We start from the raw sequence: 24,343 nt of genomic DNA on the forward strand, positions 1-24,343 counted from the left end.
TAATTTTTTATATTTCAGATATAATAAATTATATCTATACTAATGATAAATCTGTAGCCGAAATTTTTCTGGTAATTTTCGATTTTCCAAAAATAATTGGTCCTAACATATATAATTAATCACCCTGAAACCGAAAATCGCATTTTTGAAATTTTCGTTTGTATATCTGTCTGTCTGTCTGTATGTCTGTTACCTTTTCACGCGATAATGGCTGAACGGATTTCGATGAAAATTGGAATATAAATTAAGTTCGTTGTAACTTAGATTTTAGGCTATATGGCATTCAAAATACATTATTTAAAAGGGGGGTTATAAGGGGGCCTGAATTAAATAAATCGAAATATCTCGCTTATTATTGATTTTTGTGAAAAATGTTACACAACAAAAGTTTCTTTAAAAATAATTTGTAATAAGTTTTATTCCTTGAAAAATTTTGATAGGACTGATATTTAATGAGATAAATGAGTTTTAAAATTAAAATAACTGCCATCTAAGGCTGTGTAATGAATTGAAAAACAAATGACAGTCTATAAGGGGCCTTGGACAGCAACAATCGAAAGCTATGAAAGATAGCCTACAGATAACGTTTCTGTGTTTGTATGAAGTAATATCGGAAGCTAAATTAACCGATTTGTATAATTAATCATTATTTCACCATTGGAAAGTGTAGTTTCTCTGGATGGACATAATGCTATAATGTTATTACAGTAACTTCTGAGTGAATCGAGGACAGGTAAGATTAAAATAGCTTCTTATGGACAGAAAACTTGATAGGCTATTCTGTACATTCGTTTCCTGTATTTCCTAAAATAATTTTTATGACCAAATGAGTGGTCTCTGGATCAAAATGATAGCATTTTAATTATGCAAATACAATTTAAATTAAGTAACATAATAAACGATTTATCCTTATATCAAAGACGAATGTTCCCTGGATCAAACGTCCTATTTTAATTATGTAATTACTTCATATTTATTTCTAAAGGGTGCAGTGGAGCGCACGGGTACGGCTAGTTATAAAATAATATAATACATTATAAAATTAAGTATCGATTTCGTTTAATATTTGTATATAATATAATATAGGTATATGGTTTTACTTCTCATAAGAGTTTTGTTTTTACATTTTCAGCACTATCAAATCATTACATATTTTAATTGTCGTAGGGGTCAACGTCTCAACTCTCATTATAAAGGAACTCTAGAGTCTAGACATTACAGTTAATGACGGATTTATTATTTTATGGATCCAATTTATTTTATTTGAGTACATAATGTACCTAGATGTATTAATTATATGTGTTATATTTCCGCTGTGTCGACTGCTAGCTAGTGTGATGTCAGCGCCAACTCTAGGGAGAAAGCAGAATCTCAAGCTGTAGCTGGCTTGAAGGTCATTGGAATCAGTCCGGCTACATCAAAGGTACCGACGCGAAGTGTCCATACTTAATTACCTATACGCTGGGTATGATTCGTACAAATTTACTTTCAAAATGAAGATAGATTTAACACATTTAAAAAGGCATTCTGCCAAAGTTCCGGTCTCTGCTTATAAGTGTCCAAGGCTATTAAAATCAGAGTTGTTGAAATTCTTGTATTGCTTTAATTCGCAAGATGGACACTTCAGCAGCACAGATGTTCTCATACAGATATAATGAAGACCTAAAAAATATATCTCTCACACAATCTGTGGAATATTGGCAATTGATAGGATAGACTTCACACTATTTCATAAACTATCATCAGTTTCCTCTTTAATAACATGTAGAGTTGCTAAAGGTTTCTCCAAAATAAAGGGATACAGTTTCAAAAACCAGATTTTTAATTACAACAATACCGTTTCAGAAAATCTAGTTCTCTCAAATGCAAAGGTAAAAAGGTACATAATACAGTTTTCTGACTTTGTCTTAACTAACGCATTATAAAATAACCTTAAAACCTACATTTGCATCAAAATACAAAGTATTAACAACTTGTTTTTCAATATATATGTATTAAAACTCTAGAGTGTTTTCCATACCCTCAAATAATATGTTCTCTAAAACTAATTCATTCACTGTTCATGTTATGTTATGCTAAAATATTAATATGTATAAGTAGACAGATTTATCAGCACTATTTACATTAACTTAGCAGTGTCGTCAGAGCATCAAAAAATCTCGTTCTGTCTTCAATCTTCAGTTGAACAACTGGAAATAAAACCATTTATTATAATTCGGAATGACATTATGACATTAATGGCCGGTTTTTCCAAGTATTGTTAGAAAATTTAACGACTGTTAAACTCTAAACAGTTTGTTAATTAATAAAATTGTATTTTTTCAACACCAGTTTGGTTTAACAGATTGTTAACAGTTTGTTAATTTTAAATGTAGGATTTCGGGCAGTTAACTCATTTAACAGTTAGTTAAATATGGCCGATGTCTCCACAGCTGTTCGAACAGAAGTTGCGAAATTAATATTTTGTGTCTCTCTGTAGGGAATGTTTAGCATATGACTGGAAAAATAACACTTAAAAAATACTTTGGACTGTTTAAATACATCAGTGTTATTTTATTTCTTTCGTATTTCGTATCCATAATAGCAATGAGGAAATATAACCTTACTTTGTAATTATTATTCAGCACGTCACCTACAACTTTCATTTGTCAACTGTTTGTTTATGGAGCATGGCCTACTATAACAGGTTGTCATTTTATGCAAGTTTCACGACTCACTCTATAATATTAGAATTTAAAGATTAATTTTAGCCAATCAAAAATTGTCTTACATGTGTAGAATCATTACCAACTGCTGTTGAGTAGTTAAAATAGTGCTAACAGACGTTAAGTGTTGGTTATCTTAAACAAAATTATGTTGAACAAAGCATTAAAAATAAAGACTGTTAATTTAACATTTGTTAAGCAAAATTAAACATTACTTGGACAAACTGGCCATAAGGCTAATGATTACATTAAGACACTGTACTGCATGCTACTCATATTGTAACATTTTAAGGGGAGAGGATGGTATTTTTTATAACTTTTTTCCTATTTGGTGAAAAATATTAATTTTTTGTATATAGAGAGCTCATAGCTGTGGCAACTCAACCAAATAAAATATTTTGAAAAAAAAAAAAAAATTATTTGGGGGCCCAAATTTGAAAAAAATATACCCAATGCAGGATTGTACTAAAACTGATATATCTAAACCATTTTTAAAAACAGATTCAAAAGGTTTTTTGCAATGTATTTGCAAAAGCATGTTCTACAAACTGTCTGTAACAGAATTTTGATATTAGTCCCTACGTTTGTAAAATAAACAATTAAAATTTAGTAACAATTTTCTAATTTCCTTTCTTGCAAACAAACGGACGTATTTTTAAAATGAAATCAATTAACAAAATTCTGTTACAGAGAAACGTTTCCTAATAGTCTAAAGAATGTGTGTTCTAAATTTCATGCATGTATCTTTAATAGTTCAGAAATTATATCCATTTTTGTCTGGCAATGTAGCAAAAAAAATGAAGTTACTAGAAACCGATAAAAGCGGGCGTGTGATTTAAAAATTCATAGCGCAGGAAGTTTAAAGATGACGTCTCAACATCCGATAAGCACACAAAAACCAGAAAATGTTATGCAATGCATTCCACATACGTGGTACAGTCATTAAGTTCTAATACTGAGCGCATAGTGGCGTTGTGGTGCACTATAGCGCATAGGTGGCGTCATGGTATGATACCTTGTCAGTTAGTCTCTCGACCCAACAAGAGACAGTTGAGTGCATGCACTGTAAGCAGAACTACGGTCTTTGTTGTGACGGTGATTTGAATGCGCACGACGGAACCTGAGATGTCACAGTTTGAGCAACGGGCAAACATTAAGTTCTGCCAGAAATTAGGCAAAACTGCTGCCGAAACGTTTCAAATGATGCAGCAAGTTTACGGTGAGGACGCAGTGAGTCGTAGTGTTGTGTTTAGGTGGAACCCACGTTTTTTGCAAGGAAGAGACAGTTTGGAAGATGATGTGCGTACTGGTTGGCCATAAACTATTCGAACTGAACGCAAGATCCAAGAAGTTCCAACATTGGTGTGTGCTAACCGCTCCCAATCAGTAGACGATATCGCAGCAACAGTAGTGGTCAGCCATGGTACTTGCTACAAAATTCTGTCTGATGACCTGAACATGTCTCGTGTTACCCAGCACAGTGTGCCACGAATCCTATCGCAAGACCAACGTGATGATCGCATGACGATTTGTGGTGACCTCATCAGTAGTGGTGACGATGATCCGACGTTTCTCAACCGGCTAATAACTGGAGACGAAACTTGGTGTTTCCTTTACGATCCGCAACTGAAACGACAATCCGCCACCTGGAAAACGCCGTTATCAGCACGACAGAAAAAACTGCGACAAGACAGGTCAAAAGGCAAGATGATGCTTGAACTGTTTTTTGATTCAAATGGAATTGTTCACATGGAATTCATCCCAGATGGTGCAACTGTGAACAAAACCCGCTACAAACAGATCCTTGGCCGTTTACGAGATTCAATTCGCCGTATGCGATCTGAGCTATGGCGTACAAAGAATTGGCTGTTGCTACATAACAACGCCCCTGCACATCGCTCTGTCCTTGTCCAAGAGGAACTTGCAAGACAACAGGTGACAGTTCTTCCACACCCTCCGTACTCACCTGATTTCGCACCATGCGACTTTTTTCTCTTTCCTCGCATGAAACTAACCCTACACGGGCGTAGATTTCATTCTTCCGAAGAGGTCATGACTGCCACAAGAGAAGCCATACTGGACCTTCCTGCCAACAACTTTCAACGGTGCTTCCAGCAGCTAAACCAACGTTGGCAAACGTGCATAACGGCCAAGGGAGACTATTTTGAGAGAGGATGTGGTTCTGTTTAAATGTACGCCGTGTTATGCGGCATCTTATGATACATCCAGATTCTTGTGGGAGCCTACCCTCCAGGCGTCAAGTCTTAGAACTTAATGACTGTACCACGTATATCAAAGGGTATTTTAAAGAAAAAAAAATTTTTTTGAAACTTTAATTTACCGGAAACAACAATAAAAGTGGGCGAGTGACTTAAAAATACATAACGCAGGAAGTTTAAAAATGGTGACTCAACATCCGATAAGGACACAAATACCACAAAATGTTATGCAATGCATTCCACACATACCAAGGGTATTTCAAATAATTTTTTTTTCTTTTTTTGAAAATTTACTCATTTTTCACCAAAAAGTACCATCCTCTCCCCTTAATACATTTTAAGATGTTTACTTACTGGAACTGTCAAAGTAATCAGGTAGCATTCTAGCACTGGTCTTCTCTGCTGCTCGTTCAAATGCTTTACCAAAGAAGCTGCAAGAAGAATATCACAGCAAATCAAATCAATGAAACAATTCTTTATATTTTTTGTCCCAAGCAATAATATTCCTGCTGTAAACAAAAACAAAAGACAGTCATCTTGTACTCATTTTACATCCATCTGAAATACATTTGCTATATATACAGTTCAATAATTATCATTAAGTACCCACTCGGATCGAACCTCAAAGTTAACAGCAATAACTGTCACTTAGGAGGTTTCACAAAATCAACGATACATACATACATACATATATATATATATATATATATATATATATAATTCATTTCAGAAGACTGACTCCATATGTAGATGAAATTATTGGGGATCATCAGTGTGGTTTTAGGCATAATAGATCAACTATTGGTCAGATATTTTGTATTCGACAGATAATGGAGAAAAAATGGGAGTATAAGGGTACAGTACAGTACAGATTTCAAAAAGGCATATGACTCGGTTAAGAGAGAAGTGTTATGTGATATTCTTATTGAATTTGGTATGCCCAAGAAATTAGTTTGATTAATTAAAATGTGTCTCAGTGAAACGTACAGCATAGTCCGTATAGGTCAGTTTCTGTCATAACGTGTTTCCAATTCATTGTGCTAAAGCAAGGAGATGCACTATCACCTTTACTTTTTAACTTTGCTCTAGAGTATGCCATTAGGAAAGTCAGGATAACAGAGAGGGTTTGGAATTGAACGGGTTACATCAGCTGCTTGTCTATGTGGATGACGTGAATATGTTAGGAGAAAATCCACAAACGATTAGGAAAAATGCGGGAATTTTACTGGAAGCAAGCAAAGAGATAGGTTTGGAAGTAAATCCCGAAAAGACGAAGTATATGATTATATCTCGTGACCAGAATATTGTACGAAATGGAAATATAAAAATTGGAAATTTATCTTTTGAAGAGGTGGAGAAGTTCAAATATATTCGAGCAACAGTAACAAATATAAATGATACTCGGGAGGAAATTAAACACAGAATAAATATGGGAAATGCCTGTTATTATTCGGTTGAGAAGCTTTTATCATCCAGTCTGTTGTCAAAAAATCTGAAAGTTAGAATTTATAAAACAGTTATATTACCGGTTGTTCTTTATGGTTGTGAAACTTGGACTCTCACTTTGAGAGAGGAACATAGGTTAAGGGTGTTTGAGAATAAGGTGCTTAGGAAAATATTTGGGGCTAAGAGGGATGAAGTTACAGGAGAATGGAGAAAGTTACACAACACAGAACTGCATGCATTGTATTCTTCACTTGACATAATTAGGAACATTAAATCCAGACGTTTGAGATGGGCAGGGCATGTAGCACGTATGGGCGAATCCAGAAATGCATATAGAGTGTTAGTTGGGAGGCCGGAGGGAAAAAAACCTTTGGGGATGTCGAGACGTAGATGGGAGGATATTAAAATGGATTTGAGGGAGGTGGGATATGACGAGACTGGATTAATGTTGCTCAGGATAGGGACCGATGGCGGGCTTATGTGAGGGCAATGAACCTCCGGGTTCCTTAAAAGGCAGTAAGTAAGTAAGTAAGTATTCATTCATTTAGTGTTCTGCCCAAGGGTAGGTCTTTCACTGCAAACCTGCAAACCCAGCTTTCTCCAATCTTTCCTATTTTCTGCCTTCCTCTTCGTTCCTCATATGATCCATATATCTTAATGTCATCTATAATCTGATATCTTCTTCTGCCCCGAACTCTTCTCTCATTCACCATTCCTTCCAGTGCATCCTTCAGTAGGCAGTTTCTTTTCAGCCAGTGACCGAACCAATTCCTTTTTCTCTTTCTGGTCAGTTTCAGCACCATTCTTTCTTCACCCACTCTTTCCAACACAGCTCGCTTCTTATTCTGTCTGTCCATTTTATATCCTCCATTCTTCTCCATATCCACATTTTAATCAAATTCTTCTATTTGCTTCTCTTCACTTCGTCGTAATGTTCATGTTTCTGCCCCCTATAATGCCATACTCCATACAAAGCACTTCATTAGTCTCTTCCTTATTTCTTTTTCCAGAGGTCCGCAGAAGATGCTCCTTTTTCTATTAAAAGCTTCCTTGGCCATTGCTATTCTCCTTTTGACTTCCTGGCAGCAGCTCATGTTACTGCTAATAGTACACCCCAAGTATTTAAAGCTGTCCACTTGTTCTACTGCCTCATTTAAAATTCGCAAGTTTATCTTCTGTATTTTTCTTCCTATGACCATGCTCTTCGTCTTATTTGAATTTATTTCCATCCCATACTGCTCACAACTGTCATTTAGCACCAGCAGCATATCCTTTAGTATCATTTCCTCTTCTGCTAACAATGCCATATCATATATCGTTAATACTCTTTAATGACTCGTGTAAAAAGTGTTTCTATTTTTATACGCAGAGACTTTCAATAATATCCATGTACAGGGAAATTTCAGCATAACCTACATCAGAAAATATTATTTATACTTTATTTTGAAAAGAAAAAAAAAATTGATTTAGCCAAACAAAGTTACTTTGATTCTACTGCCCGTGTCTCACGTCCTGAACCGAGAGTTCCCTAGTGCTTATAACCACGCCTCTTAGGTCTGCTCGGAACTTCACGGGAGGTGCAACGTGGCGGCACGGCAGCATATTACATGTTCTGAAAACATTATCCTACGCCATCGCAGGGATCTTTACTGGTTATAATACTGGATACTCTAATCGTGGTTACTACTATCGCTATTATCTCTGATGGCGATTTCCTAAAATGTAAGTACACACTAGGCCACTCTTTGTTCAGTTTGGACAACTGCTGAATTACCATAGAGCAGCATTTCTCAAAGTATGTTCTGGGGTTCCGTGAGCCTTATGTGATTTTACTTAGTTATTTAACGACATTGTATCAACTACTAGGTTATTTTGCATCGATGGGATTGATGATAGCGAAATGGTATTTGGCGAGATGAAGTCGGGGATTCGCCAAAGATTACCTGACATTCGCCTTACGGTTGGGGAAAACCTCGGGGAAAAAACCCAACCAGGTAATCAGCCCAAGCGGGAATCGGACCCGCGCCCGAGTGCAACTCTGGATCGATAGGCAAACGCCTTAGCCGACTGGGCTGCTCCGATGGCTATTTTATACTTAGTGGATATTATAAAAATATATAAATGTTACGAACATATGAATCAATAATAACATGAAACCACCGATAATAATAATAATAATAATAATAATAATAATAATAATAATAATCCAAGAATATGCGTAATAATAATATGTTTAATGAACATCTAAAACGGAAAATACCCATAATATTTATCACTTTCATCACTGGATTCTCTGCGCATCTGTTCACTAAAACAAAATATCGAAAAGACAAAATGCAGAAGTACAATAGAAATGAGACTACAACTTTCCGCCATAAAACCAGATTGCAGGCTTAAAAAGCAAATACATTCGTCCCACTGAACAGAATTATTGAGATACTAGCTTTCACTTGTCTGTTAATTTAAACACTAATAAAATATTACAGGGATTCTGCAGTTACACTTTAGATTAAAAGGGGTTTCGCGGTGGAAAAAGTTTGAGAAACACTGCCATTGAGGAAAGAGTTTACGGATGTGTACATGTGATAACCGTAATCGCGATTAGGTCTATAATGTCTTGTAGAGACTGTAGTCTACAACTGGTATTAGTGTTTAGTTACAGGAATTGATGGGGACATAATCTGTTACGTGAGGGGACAGCCTATACATTCGCTTGTCAATGGCTGATCTTGCTCCATAGATGACGAAAGGAATCCTGAAAAGGCCGATGTGTTGAACTTTGGGTAGTAGGCACATGAGGTACGCAGCTCCTCCTACTCTGTCCCTCTGCGTCTCGCCCCGCAAAGAAACAGCTCAGGAAGTGAGGCACGGGCAGTACATTAGATGTGTAATGCAGAGTTATTCCACAACATATCTTAGCTTTCATTTACTGCAGTTGTGTTTACAGTCCATGTAACAATCAACAAACTCAAGAAACCCACTACGCCTATGCAAAACTACTCATACAAGAAATCTCGAACATACAATATCACTTAATTTTAAAATTATAACAAAGAAGTTATTTAAGTTAAAAAAAAAAAAGTTAATATATACAACAAATAAAGACATGGTACACAGTACAAACAACAAAATCTGAAGTTACTAACTTTAGTTTGGTTTGTTTTCTCAATAATTTATCTTCTACAATGATGACATGAGAATAAATCATTTTGGTTAGGAACAACATAGGACAAAGATCATATGCACGCAAGATGATACACTTTACAATAATAGGTTTCCATTCAACATAAAAAGATGTACACATAATACATAAAATCTATAACCAACAACTGATGAAATAAAGATGCAGAATAAAAAAAATTATCAACTTTAAATAAAAAAAAATTTTAATGTATTAATCAAATGATCACAAGTAATCATAACTATGAAAATGAGAAATATGTAAATAAATATGTAGCTGAAATTGGCAAAATATGTAGATGTAGATAAATATGTAATAAATAAAAAATATGTAATTAAAATCTAAGCTTTATTAGGTGTATTTTTTCACACTAATATAAAATTACAGGTGCACATGTGATTCAACCTCGTTTAATTATTGTTTAGCGGCACAATTAATAATTAAATATTTTTCCATATTTTCTGCAGTCATTGATAGTCTCGTCAATGGCAACTCATACGTAGGAATCACAAAGTTCAGCTCTAATCGTTTCCATTGTGTCAGTGTAGCTGGAGTTCAAATAATTTTTCCGGAGTGTTGATTCATGCCAAATATTGAAGTTGCAGTATTTGCGTAGGAATGCTCCAAGTTTATACGAGGGGGATCCAGGAAATAACGACCGTTTTGTTGTAATAATTAAAAAAATATATTTATTTGAAAAAACAAAGTCTGTTACATAACTGAAGCTTCCTTTACTTCTCTACATAATCACCACCTACATTTAAACATTTGTCGTATCTGTTCACTAGCTTTAGAATTCCCGTGTTATACTCCTCTGCCGCCAGTTCATTAAGCCAGGTGTTCACTGTCTTCTTCAACTCTTCATCACTTCCAAAACGCGTACCACCCAGAAAGTGTTTCAGCTTAGTGAAAAGGTGAAAATCGCTAGGAGCAAGGTCTGTACTATAGGGCGGATGATTTCCCAACCGAATTGATTCAGCAATTCTCGAGTTGAAGCAGCAGTGTGCGGGCGGGCACAGATTTTGTGATAGCCAAGATGTTGCGACACAATTTCACCAAGCAAAGAACGAGAAATGTCAGGAAAGACAATATGCAATTCGTCGAGTGATGTGCGCCTGTCTTGCAAGATTCTGTCGTTCACTTTAGTCTTCAGGTCTTCTGTGATGAGTGATGGGCGTCCGGGTCGAGTTTCATCGTGGACATTTGTTCGCCCATTGTTGAACATTTCGCACCATTTTCTCACATTTCTTTCATTCATTACAGTATCACCATACATTTCTTTCAATTGCCGGTAAATTTCTGCAGGTTTCAAATGTCGGGCATTCAAAAATCGAATCACACTCCTCATCTCACAGTCGGCGGGATTATCAATCACGTCGTTCATTTTGAAGTAACACAAAATGCACAATGGCGACTTGTTGCAACCAGTACTCACAACATTATGCGAACACATGTTAAGGAAGCCAGTTGACCTTCGAACAAGGAAGGGGAGTCAGCTGCGCGGCGGGTATGCGCGAACGGTCGTTATTTCCTGGATCCCCCTTGTACCACGGTATGTTTGCAGCAACCATTGTCATGCACAAATTTTTATTAAATTCACTGGTAGAAGACGAAGAATGCTTCAGCACCACTTGTGTGAGAAGAACTCGTTTCTTTTCGATGGAGCTCGTTTTTATTTCTCACATCAAGTTCAGTTTTTAAATGCTGTTCTAATTGTGACTTCATGGAGCACCCAATGCGTGTCACACACTTTGCACAATACGATTTCACCATCATAGTAAAGGAATCGTCAATTGGAATCCAGGCTTTTAACTGGGATGCTAATGGCAGTAGACTCGCTACTTGTATCACCTGATGTCAAAATAAGCTTCTCAAGAAAACAGAAAAAAAACTATTGTTTTCTTTTAGAGCAACTGATTGCGGGTGTTTGTGCCAAACGGTCATACCCACAGGGTAACTTTCACTCTTTCCTTCATTGCGTTAGCAGTACAATGACCCACCCTTCGCACTGGTATTTGTTCCTACTTTACCGTTACTTCTTAAGGGATATACAAACTGTTAGCATTGCAAAGAGATGTCCATTTTTTGACAGAATACTTTATTATTTTCAATTATTAAATTATATTTATGCACTAGAGACGAAGGAATAAGCTTTACAAACAGTTTTAAAACGAATAACTTAAGAATTAAAGAGAGGGAAAATTGATGAAAAAAATGTGTATTCTTTCAAAATATGCAATATCCTTCAAAATATGTAATATATACCAAAATATGTAAAAATATGTAACTTAAAACTTCGAAATAATGATCTCTTCAATATGATTCGCTGACATTTTAGCTTTCCTTATAGCTACATATGTAGGAACAGAATACGTAATTACATAAAATCCGGACTCTAGTCATAACATAAAAATTAAATCTTTGCATTATAATGTATGAGATTTTCGTGAGGGATTTAAAATATGTACACAAAACTGAAGTTACAGGAGAATGGAGAAAGTTACACAACACAGAATTGCACGCATTGTATTCTTCACCTGACATAATTAGGAACTTGAAATCCAGACGTTTGAGATGGGCAGGGCATGTAGCACGTATGGGCGAATCCAGAAATGCATATAGAGTGTTAGTTGGGAGACCGGAGGGAAAAAGACCTTTAGGGAGGCCGAGACGTAGATGGGAGGATAATATTAAAATGGATTTGAGGGAGGTGGGGTATGATGATAGAGACTGGCTTAATCTTGCACAGGATAGGGACCGATGGCGGGCTTATGTGAGGGCGGCAATGAACCTTCGGGTTCCTTAAAAGCCATTTGTAAGTAAGTAAGTAAGTAAGTACACAAAACTGAAAAGTATGCTAAACTACAGTCCGCTATACTGAGACAACACTGTAATACAGCATGAAAGTATGGATTGACATGTGTCTCCATGCAACTTATTCATGGAAATAAAAATTACTCAATATTATGGACACAAATTGGAATAGGAAGGACAGAATGCAATTCCCAGCCTCCAGCTTGAATGGTCATTCAATTCCTCAAGGATCAATATTAGGTCCCCTACTTTTTCTAGTGTTTATAAATGATCTTGCCCCCTAATAAAAGATGTAGGTCATCCCATATTATTTGCAGATGACACAAGTGTAGTAATTACAGCCAATAACTCCAACACATTCCAATCTTCAACAGAGGAAATTCTCTTCAAAATATGTGACTGGTTCTCAGTCAATAAATTGGTATTAAATTGTAACAAAACTAACATAATTCAATTTAAATCCTGTCCAAATTCAACCTCGCAAATTTCTAGCGCAATAATTAACAAAGATTCCTATTAGAAACAACAACAACCAAATTTCTTAGTTTAAAAATCGATAATGTGTTAAATTGGAAAAATCATATTAAAGAAATTACCCCCAAACTAAATTCAGCTTGTTTTGCTATTAGATCTATGCAAAAGATAGTAAATATCAATACCTTAAAAACAATATACTTCGCATACTTCCACTCGGTAACGAGTTTTGGAATAATATTCTGGGGAAATTCCACAGATAGTAACAGTATATTTCTATTACAAAAAAGAGTAATTAGAATAATAGTAGGTGCCAAATCTAGGGAATCGTGTAGGACTATTTACAAAAAACTACAAATAATGCCCATGGCTTGTCAGTATATCTTTTCATTAACAATCTTCCTCTTATATAATCGTGAAAACTTTGTAAGTAATTCAACAGTTCATAGCATAAATACACGTCAAAAAAATGACTTTCATACTCCATCGGCAAGTCTATCGTGCTATCAAAAAGGAGTGCGTTATATGGCAGTAAACATTTTTAATAGCCTCCCTATCGATATAAAAAATGAAACTCAAAACATAAGATTATTTAGGGCCAAATTAAAGAAGTGCCTAATTTCTCACGCCTTCTATTCTGTAGGTGAATTCATGACATTCAATAACACTTCATGAAATTGATACTAAAACTTTGTGTTGTACTAGTAGACTATATTGCAAATCTCTTCTGTATATATTTCATCTAGACTGTGACTATAAATTAAGACTTCATAATAGTATTAAGTTTTTTGACTTGATCCATATTCTAGCTGTAAGCAATGTATGAATACCATGGAATGTTAATAAATGCAATACAATAGCTTCAAGAATCTGACATCAGCTGAACTTACTTCTTTGGAGAGTCCTCACATGTAGGCGGAATCCCAACAATAAGGCAGGTACCCTTGTCCAAGTCATGGGGTGCAGATGCTATCAAAGGTAAGCTGGGTGCTTTACGGTTCCGAGAACTAGCCACGTAGGCACGCAGCGCAAAATGAGCCAGGAGGGTGATGCAATGGGGATGAGAAAACATTTTTGCATCCAGGGTACCCTGCATTTGAAACAAGAAAACACTTCTCTGTTACATGCAATCAACACAGTTTTAAATTAATTAATTTGTTAGTAATAATATGTAACGAAAATTTCGTGTTACATTTAGAAAATGACGTAACAAGACAACCCGAAACGTTTAAGATTCTCAAACAATTAGATAAAGAAAAAAGAGATGGAGTTCAGGTAAATGCATTTCAAAACAAACATGGCTAAACTATTTTCAAAATCTATGGACTCAAGATGAGGAACAATTGCTAGTAGCACATTCAAATAATACAGAAACTGAAGATATCATGATGGATGAAATAATGACAGTTACTAAAAATATGAACTGAAAAGCAGTAGCGGCCAGTGATCGAAATCCTCGGTGAGGCCAGATGCAACTAGTTTAAGTGCCTCTGATAGAAAATGTTTATTTATGATACTAGCCGTACCCGTGCGCTCCGCTGCACCTGTTAGAAATAAATATAAAGTAATTACATAATTAAAATAGGACATTTGATCCAGGGAACATTCGTGTTTGATATAAGGATAAATCGTTTATTATGTTACTTAATTTAAATTGTATTTGCATAATTAAAATGCGATCATTTTGATCCAGAGACCACTCATTTGGTCATAAAAATTATTTTAGGAAATACAGGAAACGAATATACAGAATAGCCTATCAAGTTTTCTGTGCATAAGAATCTATTTTAATCTTACCTGTCCTCGATTCACTCAGAAGTTACTGTAATAACATTATAGCATTATGTCCATCTAGAGAAACTACACTTTCCAATGGTGAAATAATAATTAATTATACAAATCGGTTAATTTAGCTTCCGATATTACTTCATACAAACACAAAAACATTCTCTGTAGGCTATCTTTCATAGCTTTCGATTGTTGCTGTCCAAGGCCCCTTATAGACGAAGTCATTTGTTTTTTATTTCATTATACGGCCTTAGATGGCAGTTATTTTAATTTTAAAACTCATTTATCTCATTAAATATCAGTCCTATCGAATTTTTTCGAGGAATAAAATGTATCGAAAATTATTTTTAAAGAAAGTTTGTTATGTAACATTTTTCACAAAAATCAATAATAAGCGAGATATTTCGATTTATTTAATTCAGGCCCCCTTATAACCCTCCTTTTAAATAATGTATTTTGAATGCCATATAGCCTAAAATCTAAGTTACAACGAACTTATTTCATATTCCAATTTTCAACAAAATCCGTTCATCCATTATCGCGTGAAAAGGTAACAAACATACAGACAGACAGACAGACAGACAGACAGACAGACATACATACAAACAAAAATTTCAAAAAAGCGATTTTCGGTTTCAGGGTGGTTAATTATATATGTTAGGACAAATTATTTTTGGAAAATCGAAAATTACCAGAAAAATTTCAGCTACAGATTTATTATTAGTATAGATATCATGATTACTGTATTATTATTATTATTAGTATTATTATTATTAGTCTATTATTATTAGCCTACTATTGATGAAAAATAATGTCACTCACCAAATAAGCTGTTACGCTGTGAGTTTCAGTGTGATGAAGCAACCCACATTATGTGTTGAAAATCGCCTCCTTTCTGTTCTTTTTATTTTTTTTCCCTTGACAGCAACAAACAAGGCCAACAGAGAAGTTTATTTTACACCACATTACCACTTAACCATTTATGTTGCCCATACCAGGATGCAATAGAAACTCGCGTTTTAAGATTATCTGTCGGAAAAATTGTCAGCGATGTCGTAGGTATCTCGGTTGTCTCTCTCTTTATTTAAAACTTCCTTTCTTTCAATATTATTTCTTCTTGAAAAAAGGACACTTTAACAATGAATTACTACACCAGCATTATTTCTCGCATTTGTTTCTGTTTATATTTTCCCGAAATACATAACATTGACCCAGATTCACTACTGTACTACGAAGTACAATAGTACAACACCCTTGCTTAAGTCATAAACTGAGACATAAGGGGAGGGAATAGTGTGGGTCTCTGCCTGCCAAAGAGCTGGAATTTGTGTTATTGATGGCCTATTTAGGAAGACAAGTCACCGTTGCTATTCCCGCCCCACTCTACTCTTGAGGCCGGCCCATGGATGTGAGGAGTGAAACCTGACCAGGCCACGAGGCCAGACGAATTGTGCCTCGGCTACAACGTTTTAAGTGCAAGCTCAAAGCTCGCAAAAATACAGGAAATTCAGAAGACAGACCCGGCACGAACGATTCTGGCCTCAGGAACAAATTTTACTGCAAAACAGGTCTATATACATCACAAGCCAAACCCGGCACGAGCGATTCTGGCCTCAGGAGTAAATTTTACTGCAAAACAGGTCTATATACATCACAAGCCAAACCCGGCACGAGCGATTCTGGCCTCAGGAGTAAATTTTACTGCAAAACAGGTCTATATACATCACAAGCCAAACCCGGCACGAGCGATTCTGGCCTCAGGAGTAAATTTTACTGCAAAACAGGTCTATATACATCACAAAGTTTTAAAATGCTTCTACAGCGATGCTTCATTCAAATAACTAATACATTATATAAAAACAAAAAATTTGATTTCTGTTAAGCCAAGTGATTGAGGCCCGGCCTCACTTGCCTCAGTCAATCAGCCGCCACTGCTGAAAAGTAATAAGATACAATTAATGCAGAACTGTTTAAATATGCTATACCACTGTTCTTACAGATATTTCTTAATTTCCTTAAGGAGTTAGGTACAGCTTACAGTAATTACAAAACTTTCCAGAACACATCTCAAATTTACACAATTTACCTCTTGTAACACCAAATAAATAAACGGACCAGCCGAAATGACTTGATGCATATCCAGGGCAGCCTGGACTTGTTTGAAAATACACGTCAGCATCCTCTTTGCCTTTTCTATTCCTGCCTCCAGTATGTCTTTCCTTTGTCTGTAACACCAAAAATTGCTCAAATGTATTTTCCTTCTTGACTTTCTGTAAAGCTGTGATAGGGTAACAATTACATATAGTACACATCACTCCATACTGCATAATTGACAAGACAACATCTTCAGCATGGCTTGTAGGCCATCTCAAACTCTGACCCCTATTTCCATCTGTACTTGTTCATTGGTGGTATTATATGGACGCATTACTTTTACATTTTACTTGAGAAAAAGAACATACCTGCATAAAAAAAGTAAGTAAACTCTTAAATACTTGTTTAATTATAATGTTTTATATTCATTCTAAATGTTTATGAATTCATATAAATTTCATTCAACCACCGTATTGTACAGAGTGGATGTAAAATAGCCTTGGAGATTTTCAGAATGAATAGCTCATATTGTATGTAACAAAAAACTATAATACCATATTGGTGGAAAATTCATAGTTTTTCAGAAACTGTAAGTAGTTTTGAATGCTGGCTGATAAACTTAAATTCTTCATAACATACATTCCCTTTTACATTCCTCCTTCATTATCTTATTTTAATTTCTGATTATCTCAGAAAATAAACTATTGCAAAATTTTGACTTGTCAAAGTGATCACTTGCAAAACATTTCTACAAAATGGAAATTTTAACGTCTTTAAATTATATTAGATATTGAATGAGGAAGAATGGATGCAAACTTTTTTAAGCTCTAGCAACTACAGGTACTGAGAATAAAGAAAATTGAGATGCAAGATGATAAATTACTACAGACTAATTAACAAACCAATCAATATCTTACTTCCCTCTCACTCACCCACTCACTTACTCGTTCTCTTTTTATTTAGACAGTTGTGTGCCTTACTTCATGCAAAAATACTTCATTTTGTTTGTAAACATGGAGTTGCATCTGATGGATGGCAATATTAATTATTTTGGTCTAAACAAATGAATATATGTGATTAGTTGCAGGAAATGGGACCTAAAGTCGGATTTTTCATTTTTTTGTTTTTGTGGTTTCAAAAAGAAGATGAAATAGTGAGCATTTAAAAAAAAATCCACAGTTCTAGGTGCTATAGTTTTTAATATATTACTTATTGAATACTGATATTACATTATGTACTTTTCGATAAAAATGCAATTAAAGTTTTCATTTGTTTTCTTAGCAACTATAAGAAAGATTTGGGTATTTAAGAAGCACTGTGTAAAACTACGTCCTAGTTTAGTATGTAAAAAAGCCTAAGGGTAGCGCAAGATGTCAAAACATAGAAATGCAGTTTTTACACCGCATATTCGTTATTTTGCTTTCCCGTAAAATTTCCTTTGACGACTTTAGGTCCCTTTTCGCGCAACGGGTCACATATAAGCAGTTAATGGAAACATTATTAGGAAAGTTCATCAGCCAGGAACAAAATGGTATCAATATATAATATTTCAGTTTCATTCCTTCAAACAAAAAGGTTCTACACTTTACAAAATATGTTGTTGTTGTTTTCTAATGCCAGGCGTTTGACAAAGTCATTTGACCTCTTGCACTCCAATATTTTTCAAAGATATTATCATGACCAGCCACTGAAGCACAGATTTTGAGGTGTTCTGAATCCATTTCTTGGTTTGAGTTGCACAATGGGCAACTTTACAAAATATTTACATAGTAAGCTTTCTTTAAAATGTTCCATACCTACCTAGAGAGAGCATCTAAAGCATCCAGGAAGCAATCAGCTGGCGTCCTATCCCTTCCCTAGTGAAGAAAAGAAAATAAATATAACCATTTTATTCGTGTCAGACAATGGTACAAACAATAAACTTCGAGAAATATTAATTCATACCTATCATTCAAATATTTTATACATATACAGTATACAGGGTGATTCACGAGGAGTTACCGCCATTTATGGAGCTTATTTTCGAAGACATTCTGAGCAAAAAATGTCATATAAACATGGGTCCTATTCTCAATATTTTCAGAATCACACTAATTTGAAGTTGCTAAAAAAGTACCTTTTTTCTTTAGTTTTAAGAGTAAAAGTATGTTACAAATAGCTTCTACTCACTCAATATGTGATAGATTTATTGAAATTAGTTCACAAAAGTACAAAACTTAATAATTTAACAAAAAAGATCTATATACAAAAGTAGTTACACATAATAAATAAATATACAATTTCCTAAACTACTTAATTTATCGCAAATCTCAATAATTTATTGCTTCCAACTTGCACTTACGTCTGGTTTTAGTGGATGTTTAAACCAATCGTGATAATCACTAAGACTTTAAACCTTATTCATCAGCTTCTTTTCACAATTTACTACCATAAATATTTTTAATACTTTTTTAATTTTAACTCTACAATAAACAAGTGTAAATCAATCTTTCCTGTTGTTCTATTTATCCAGTATTTATGTTTAATTTTTAGATTTTATTTTACATAATACTTACTTACTTACTTACAAATGGCTTTTAAGGAACCCGAAGGTTCATTGCCACCCTCACATAAGCCTGCCAGCGGTCCCTATCCTGTGCAAGATTAATCCAGTCTCTATCATCATATCCCACCTCCCTCAAATCCATTTTAATATTATCCTCCCATCTACGTCTCGGCCTCCCTAAAGGTCTTTTTCCCTCCAGTCTCCCAACTAACACTCTATATGCATTTCTGGATTGGCCCATACGTGCTACATGCCCTGCCCATCTCAAACGTCCGGATTTTAACTTCCTAATTATGTCAGGTGAAGAATACAATGCGTGCAGTTCTGTGTTGTGTAACTTTCTCCATTCTCCTGTAACTTCATCCCGCTTAGCCCCAAATATTTTCCTAAGCACCTTATTCTCAAACACCCTTAACCTATGTTCCTCTCTCAGAGTGAGAGTCCAAGTTTCACAACCATACAGAAGAACCAGTAATATAACTGTTTTATAAATTCCAACTTTCAGATTTTTTGACAGCAGACTGGATGATAAGAGCTTCTCAACCGAATAATAACACGCATTTCCCATATTTATTCTGTGTTTAATTTCCTCCCGAGTGTCATTTATATTTGTTACTGTTGCTCCAAGATATTTGAATTTTTCCACCTCTTCGAAGGATAAATCTCCAATTTTTATATTTCCATTTCGTACAATATTCTGGTCACGAGACATAATCATATACTTTGTCTTTTCGGGATTTACTTCCAAACCAATCGCTTTACTTGCTTCAAGTAAAATTTCCGTGTTTTCCCTAATCGTTTGTGTATTTTCTCCTAACATATTCACGTCATCCGCATAGACAAGAAGCTGATGTAACCCGTTCAATTCCAAACCCTGCCTGTTATCCTGAACTTTCCTAATGGCATATTCTAAAGCGAAGTTAAAAAGTAAAGGTGATAGTGCATCTCCCTGCTTTAGCCCGCAGTGAATTGGAAAAGCATCAGATAGAAACTGACCTATACGGACTCTGCTGTACGTTTCACTGAGACACATTTTAATTAATCGAACTAGTTTCTTGGGAATACCAAATTCAATAAGAATATCATATAATACTTCCCTCTTAACCGAGTCATATGCTTTTTTGAAATCTATGAATAACTGATGTTGTTGTTGTTTTCTAATGTCAGGCGTTTGACAATAAAGTCATTTGACCTCTTGCACTCCAATATTTTTCAAAGATATTATCATGGCCAGCCACTGAAGCACATATTTTGAGGTGTTCCAAATTCATTTCTAATAACTGATGTACTGTACCCTTATACTCCCATTTTTTCTCCATTATCTGTCGAATACAAAAAATCTGATCAATAGTCGATCTATTATGCTTAAAACCACACTGATGATCCCCAATAATTTCACCTACGTACGGAGTTAATCTTCTCAAAAGAATATTCGACAAAATTTTGTACGACGTCAACAAAAGTGATATTCCTCGAAAGTAACCACAGTTGGTTTTGTCCCCCTTTTTAAAAATAGGTACAATTATGGACTCCTTCCATTGTTCTGGTACAATTTCCTTTTCCCAAATAGCAAGTACAAGTTTATGAATTTCGCTATATAATGCACTTCCACCCTCTTGTATTAATTCTGCTGGAATTTGATCGATACCTGGAGACTTGTCTTTTTCAGATTTTCTATCGAAATTTCGACTTCCGAAAGCGTGGGTTCGGGTATAAATGGCTCAGCAGTTTGTATTTCAATTTCGTCCCAATCATTTCTATTTGGCCTATGTACATTTAGTAGTTGCGCAAAATAGTTTTTCCATCTGTTTAGGATTGATGGAGAGTCTGCAAGCAAGTCACCATTCTCATCCTTGATCACGTTTACCCTTGGCTGATGTCCGTTCTTAAATTCCTTTTTACCCTTATATAAATCTCTAATGTTTTTATTCTTACTATTTGTTTCTACCTCATTCAGTTTTTCCTTCAAGTAACCTCTCTTTTTATTCCTAAGTGTACGACTTGCTTCCCGTCTTTCATTGAAATAATTATCTCTATTCGCCTCAACTGGATCTTGTAAGAATTTCAATTTTGCTTGTTTCCTTGTTTCTACTGCAATGCAACAATCTTCATCAAACCACGGTTTCTTTTTCTTAGTTTCATAATAACCTATGCTCTGCTCAGCTGCAATTTTGATACTATCTCTGATATTTTCCCACACGCTGTTAACATTTAATTCTTTCTCAACTTCGTCGGAACTTTCTAAAGTGGCAAACCTATTAGAAATTTCGACCTGATAATTTTGCTTAGTTTCCTCGTCCTTTAATTTCAAAATATTGAATTTAGTAATATTAACTTGTTGCTCTACTCGCTTGGCTACTGATAGTCTTTCTCTTAATTCTCCAATTACCAAATAATGGTCAGAATTACAGTCTGCACCCCTGAAAGTTCGAATGTCTACTATACTAGTGTGTCTCCGTTTATCTATCAAGATGTGATAGATTGATTCTCTACAGTTCAATTTTGCATCCTAATGTACAGTTTTGAAGTGTTTACAAGAATGACGTGATTTGTAACAATTGTTGTGATAAATGTGTAAGAAAATTGTAATTTTGTAGTTAAAAATTGAAAAAAAAAATCTGTATGAAGCAGTTATGGAATTAGCAACACATTTTTAGCTTCAGAACACTAGCCAATTAAAGAAATGATACTTCTGAATAGTTCATTCTCTAATTATAATATTCATTTACTCTTAAAACTAAAGAAAAAAGGCCGTTGGTGTTTCCACATAAAAGACAGGAACACAATATTTAAATATAAGCTGACTTATTAAGTCAGAAGCCAAATCCCAATGACTTCTTTAAAATCAACTAAAGTAATTAGGATTCGTAACTAACTGTGGATTCCAAAGTGGCCAGGACAGCGTAAACTACGTCAGCAGCACAATAGCGGTTGCGGAAGCCGTACTGCAATGTGAAGGAAGCGAACACAATGTCGTCCAAGTGATACTTCTCTGCTAGCTTGGCAATCATTGAATGGAACTCCTGGCGCAGCACCAGATCCATAGCACCGAATTTCTGTCTGCTTTGAACAAGTGGCAACCTATAAAACAATGAAGTACGTATTGTAAATACACTATATACTCAAACATTAAGTATTGCTACAGTTAAATCATTATCTTCACTTTCATATTCCCGTAATTTACGTTTTGCTGCCATTTGCTTTATTTTTTTTTGTCACTTCAGTTTTCTATGTTCACTTAATGTTACAGACTTCAATTCCGCAAAAACATCACCAGGATATCAACAAGAAAATGAACACTGCATTGCAGAAGTTGCCAGATAGGTGCCTTTACCATAACATGAAGATAAATACATACAAAACGTTATCATTTCGTAACGTTGTTATCCGTGGATATCATGTTCTATTTTACTTAAATTTGCTGTATTACTGTATATTTGTGTAACAAGTTATAGTCGAACCATCGGATCTGTGTCCCGTAAGATATGCGAACTGAATCCCAATTCCTTCTCAGCCTCGGTAATTAATTTTTCTCCCTGCATTCCTATCTCTCTCCCTTTCTCTCCCCCACACTCACAATTTTGAGCCTTCTTGCGGGACAGTTTATTTGTACTTGCAGTCCAGTGTTTTTAACTCAACATGAATACTGTAGCACGGAGTGGCAAAAGAAATATTATTAAGCAAGTACGTAATAGCATTTTGCGATGAAGAGAAACAAACAGGTCAATATCTGTTTCCTATAAATCAGACAACGAAAAGAGCAACTGATATCACAGGTGAGGCTTATTTTATTTCAATTGATTACTTACTTACTGGCTTTTAAGAAACCCGGAGGTTCATTGCCGCCCTCACATAAGCCCGCCATTGGTCCCTATCCTGAGCAAGATTAATCCAGTCTCTACCATCATATCCCACCTCCCTCAAATCCATTTTAATATTATCTTCCCACCTATCTTCAATTGATTATGTATTAAAATTACTTACTTAACTAATACTAATAATATAACATTTTATGTAATTTATATAGACAGGTCAGAACTCCTAATAAAGAAAATCAGGAGAGAGAGAGTCTGTGCAGGAGATGAAAAGCTAGAATCACCAGAGAAGAACAGACGAAGGGAACTTTTAATTATTGTAGATGATATGAACCGATGTATTTTAAGAAGAAAGATACAAGCATTTTATATCGTTCAGAAAGAAGTTTCAACATTGAAGAAATTACTGAAGCTTGCGAGAGAAGCAATAATTTCCAAGGTTGGAGAGAAGAACTACGGAAAGTGATTCGAGACGATTTAGGTTTAAAAAAATGTAGAAATACAAGATGTATTTTGATTGAAAGAAATAATATTGTAGCATGGAAGACCAGTTATTTATGACACCATTTGACGGAAGTTTGGCAACATCCCTATTCGGCAAGGTTCATGGCCTGCTGTTTAACGTAGTGGGAGAGAAACGGGTGGAATTGAGTGAGTACAGGCGTTAACTTTTCCAAGAACGACGACAGTGCTGAAGGGGCACAGATCCGATGGTCCGACAATAGTTGACATGATATCTATTTGGACTGATTGCAGAAACAGTATCCACAATTTCTCTGGCATGCATATTGCTTTTCTGTCAATGTACACAATTTTTTCTGTTCTCTGAAAAGCACTACAAGTCCAACCCTTCATTTATATGAGTAATATGAAAAGTTTAGTTTTTAAAATCTGTGTTAAAAGCTATAGATCTTGTCTTACCCCATTTCCGCTAGTAATTCGTGAAGTTTTTTCTCTCCTCGAAGAGTCCATAGCTTCAGTTTCACAGCAGAGTACATTGAATGACGAAGACTAGCTTCCACTGTCCAATGACGATACAATGCCAACTGCAGGCTGAATTAATGTTAAGGAATTGCATAAAACTAAAACAAAAGAATACAGGAAAATGCGTCGTCATTGTAATGATGACTAAGAAGTGTGCCAGTTGCCACGTTAAATATTTCTATGAATAATTTATGTAATGTGTCTTTCGATGAATGCTTTGTTCACCAACAAAAATTATCCTGCACAAATCCTCGCATATATTATGCACCCGAAATTTT

The 24,343-nt window shown here is 35.2% G+C and overlaps 1 protein-coding gene across 1 annotated transcript in view; it reads right to left on the reverse strand.

Annotated features, from left to right (window-relative positions):
- Positions 1-1,804: 1,804 nt before the first annotated feature.
- The window catches only part of Cdc45 (cell division cycle protein 45), a 46,526-nt gene continuing 23,987 nt past the window's right edge, over positions 1,805-24,343 (reverse strand). The window contains exons 8-14 of the mRNA XM_069842868.1: positions 24,003-24,134; positions 22,143-22,347; positions 18,522-18,577; positions 16,714-16,852; positions 13,730-13,929; positions 5,279-5,355; positions 1,805-2,189 (exon numbers count right to left, since the gene is read on the reverse strand). Coding sequence (XP_069698969.1) covers positions 2,125-2,189; positions 5,279-5,355; positions 13,730-13,929; positions 16,714-16,852; positions 18,522-18,577; positions 22,143-22,347; positions 24,003-24,134 — 874 coding nt within the window. The 3' untranslated portion in view covers positions 1,805-2,124. The remainder of the gene's footprint in view (positions 2,190-5,278; positions 5,356-13,729; positions 13,930-16,713; positions 16,853-18,521; positions 18,578-22,142; positions 22,348-24,002; positions 24,135-24,343) is intronic.

The sequence above is a fragment of the Periplaneta americana genome, chromosome 13 (genome assembly GCF_040183065.1).
Source record: "Periplaneta americana isolate PAMFEO1 chromosome 13, P.americana_PAMFEO1_priV1, whole genome shotgun sequence".
Classification (NCBI taxonomy): domain Eukaryota; kingdom Metazoa; phylum Arthropoda; class Insecta; order Blattodea; family Blattidae; genus Periplaneta; species Periplaneta americana.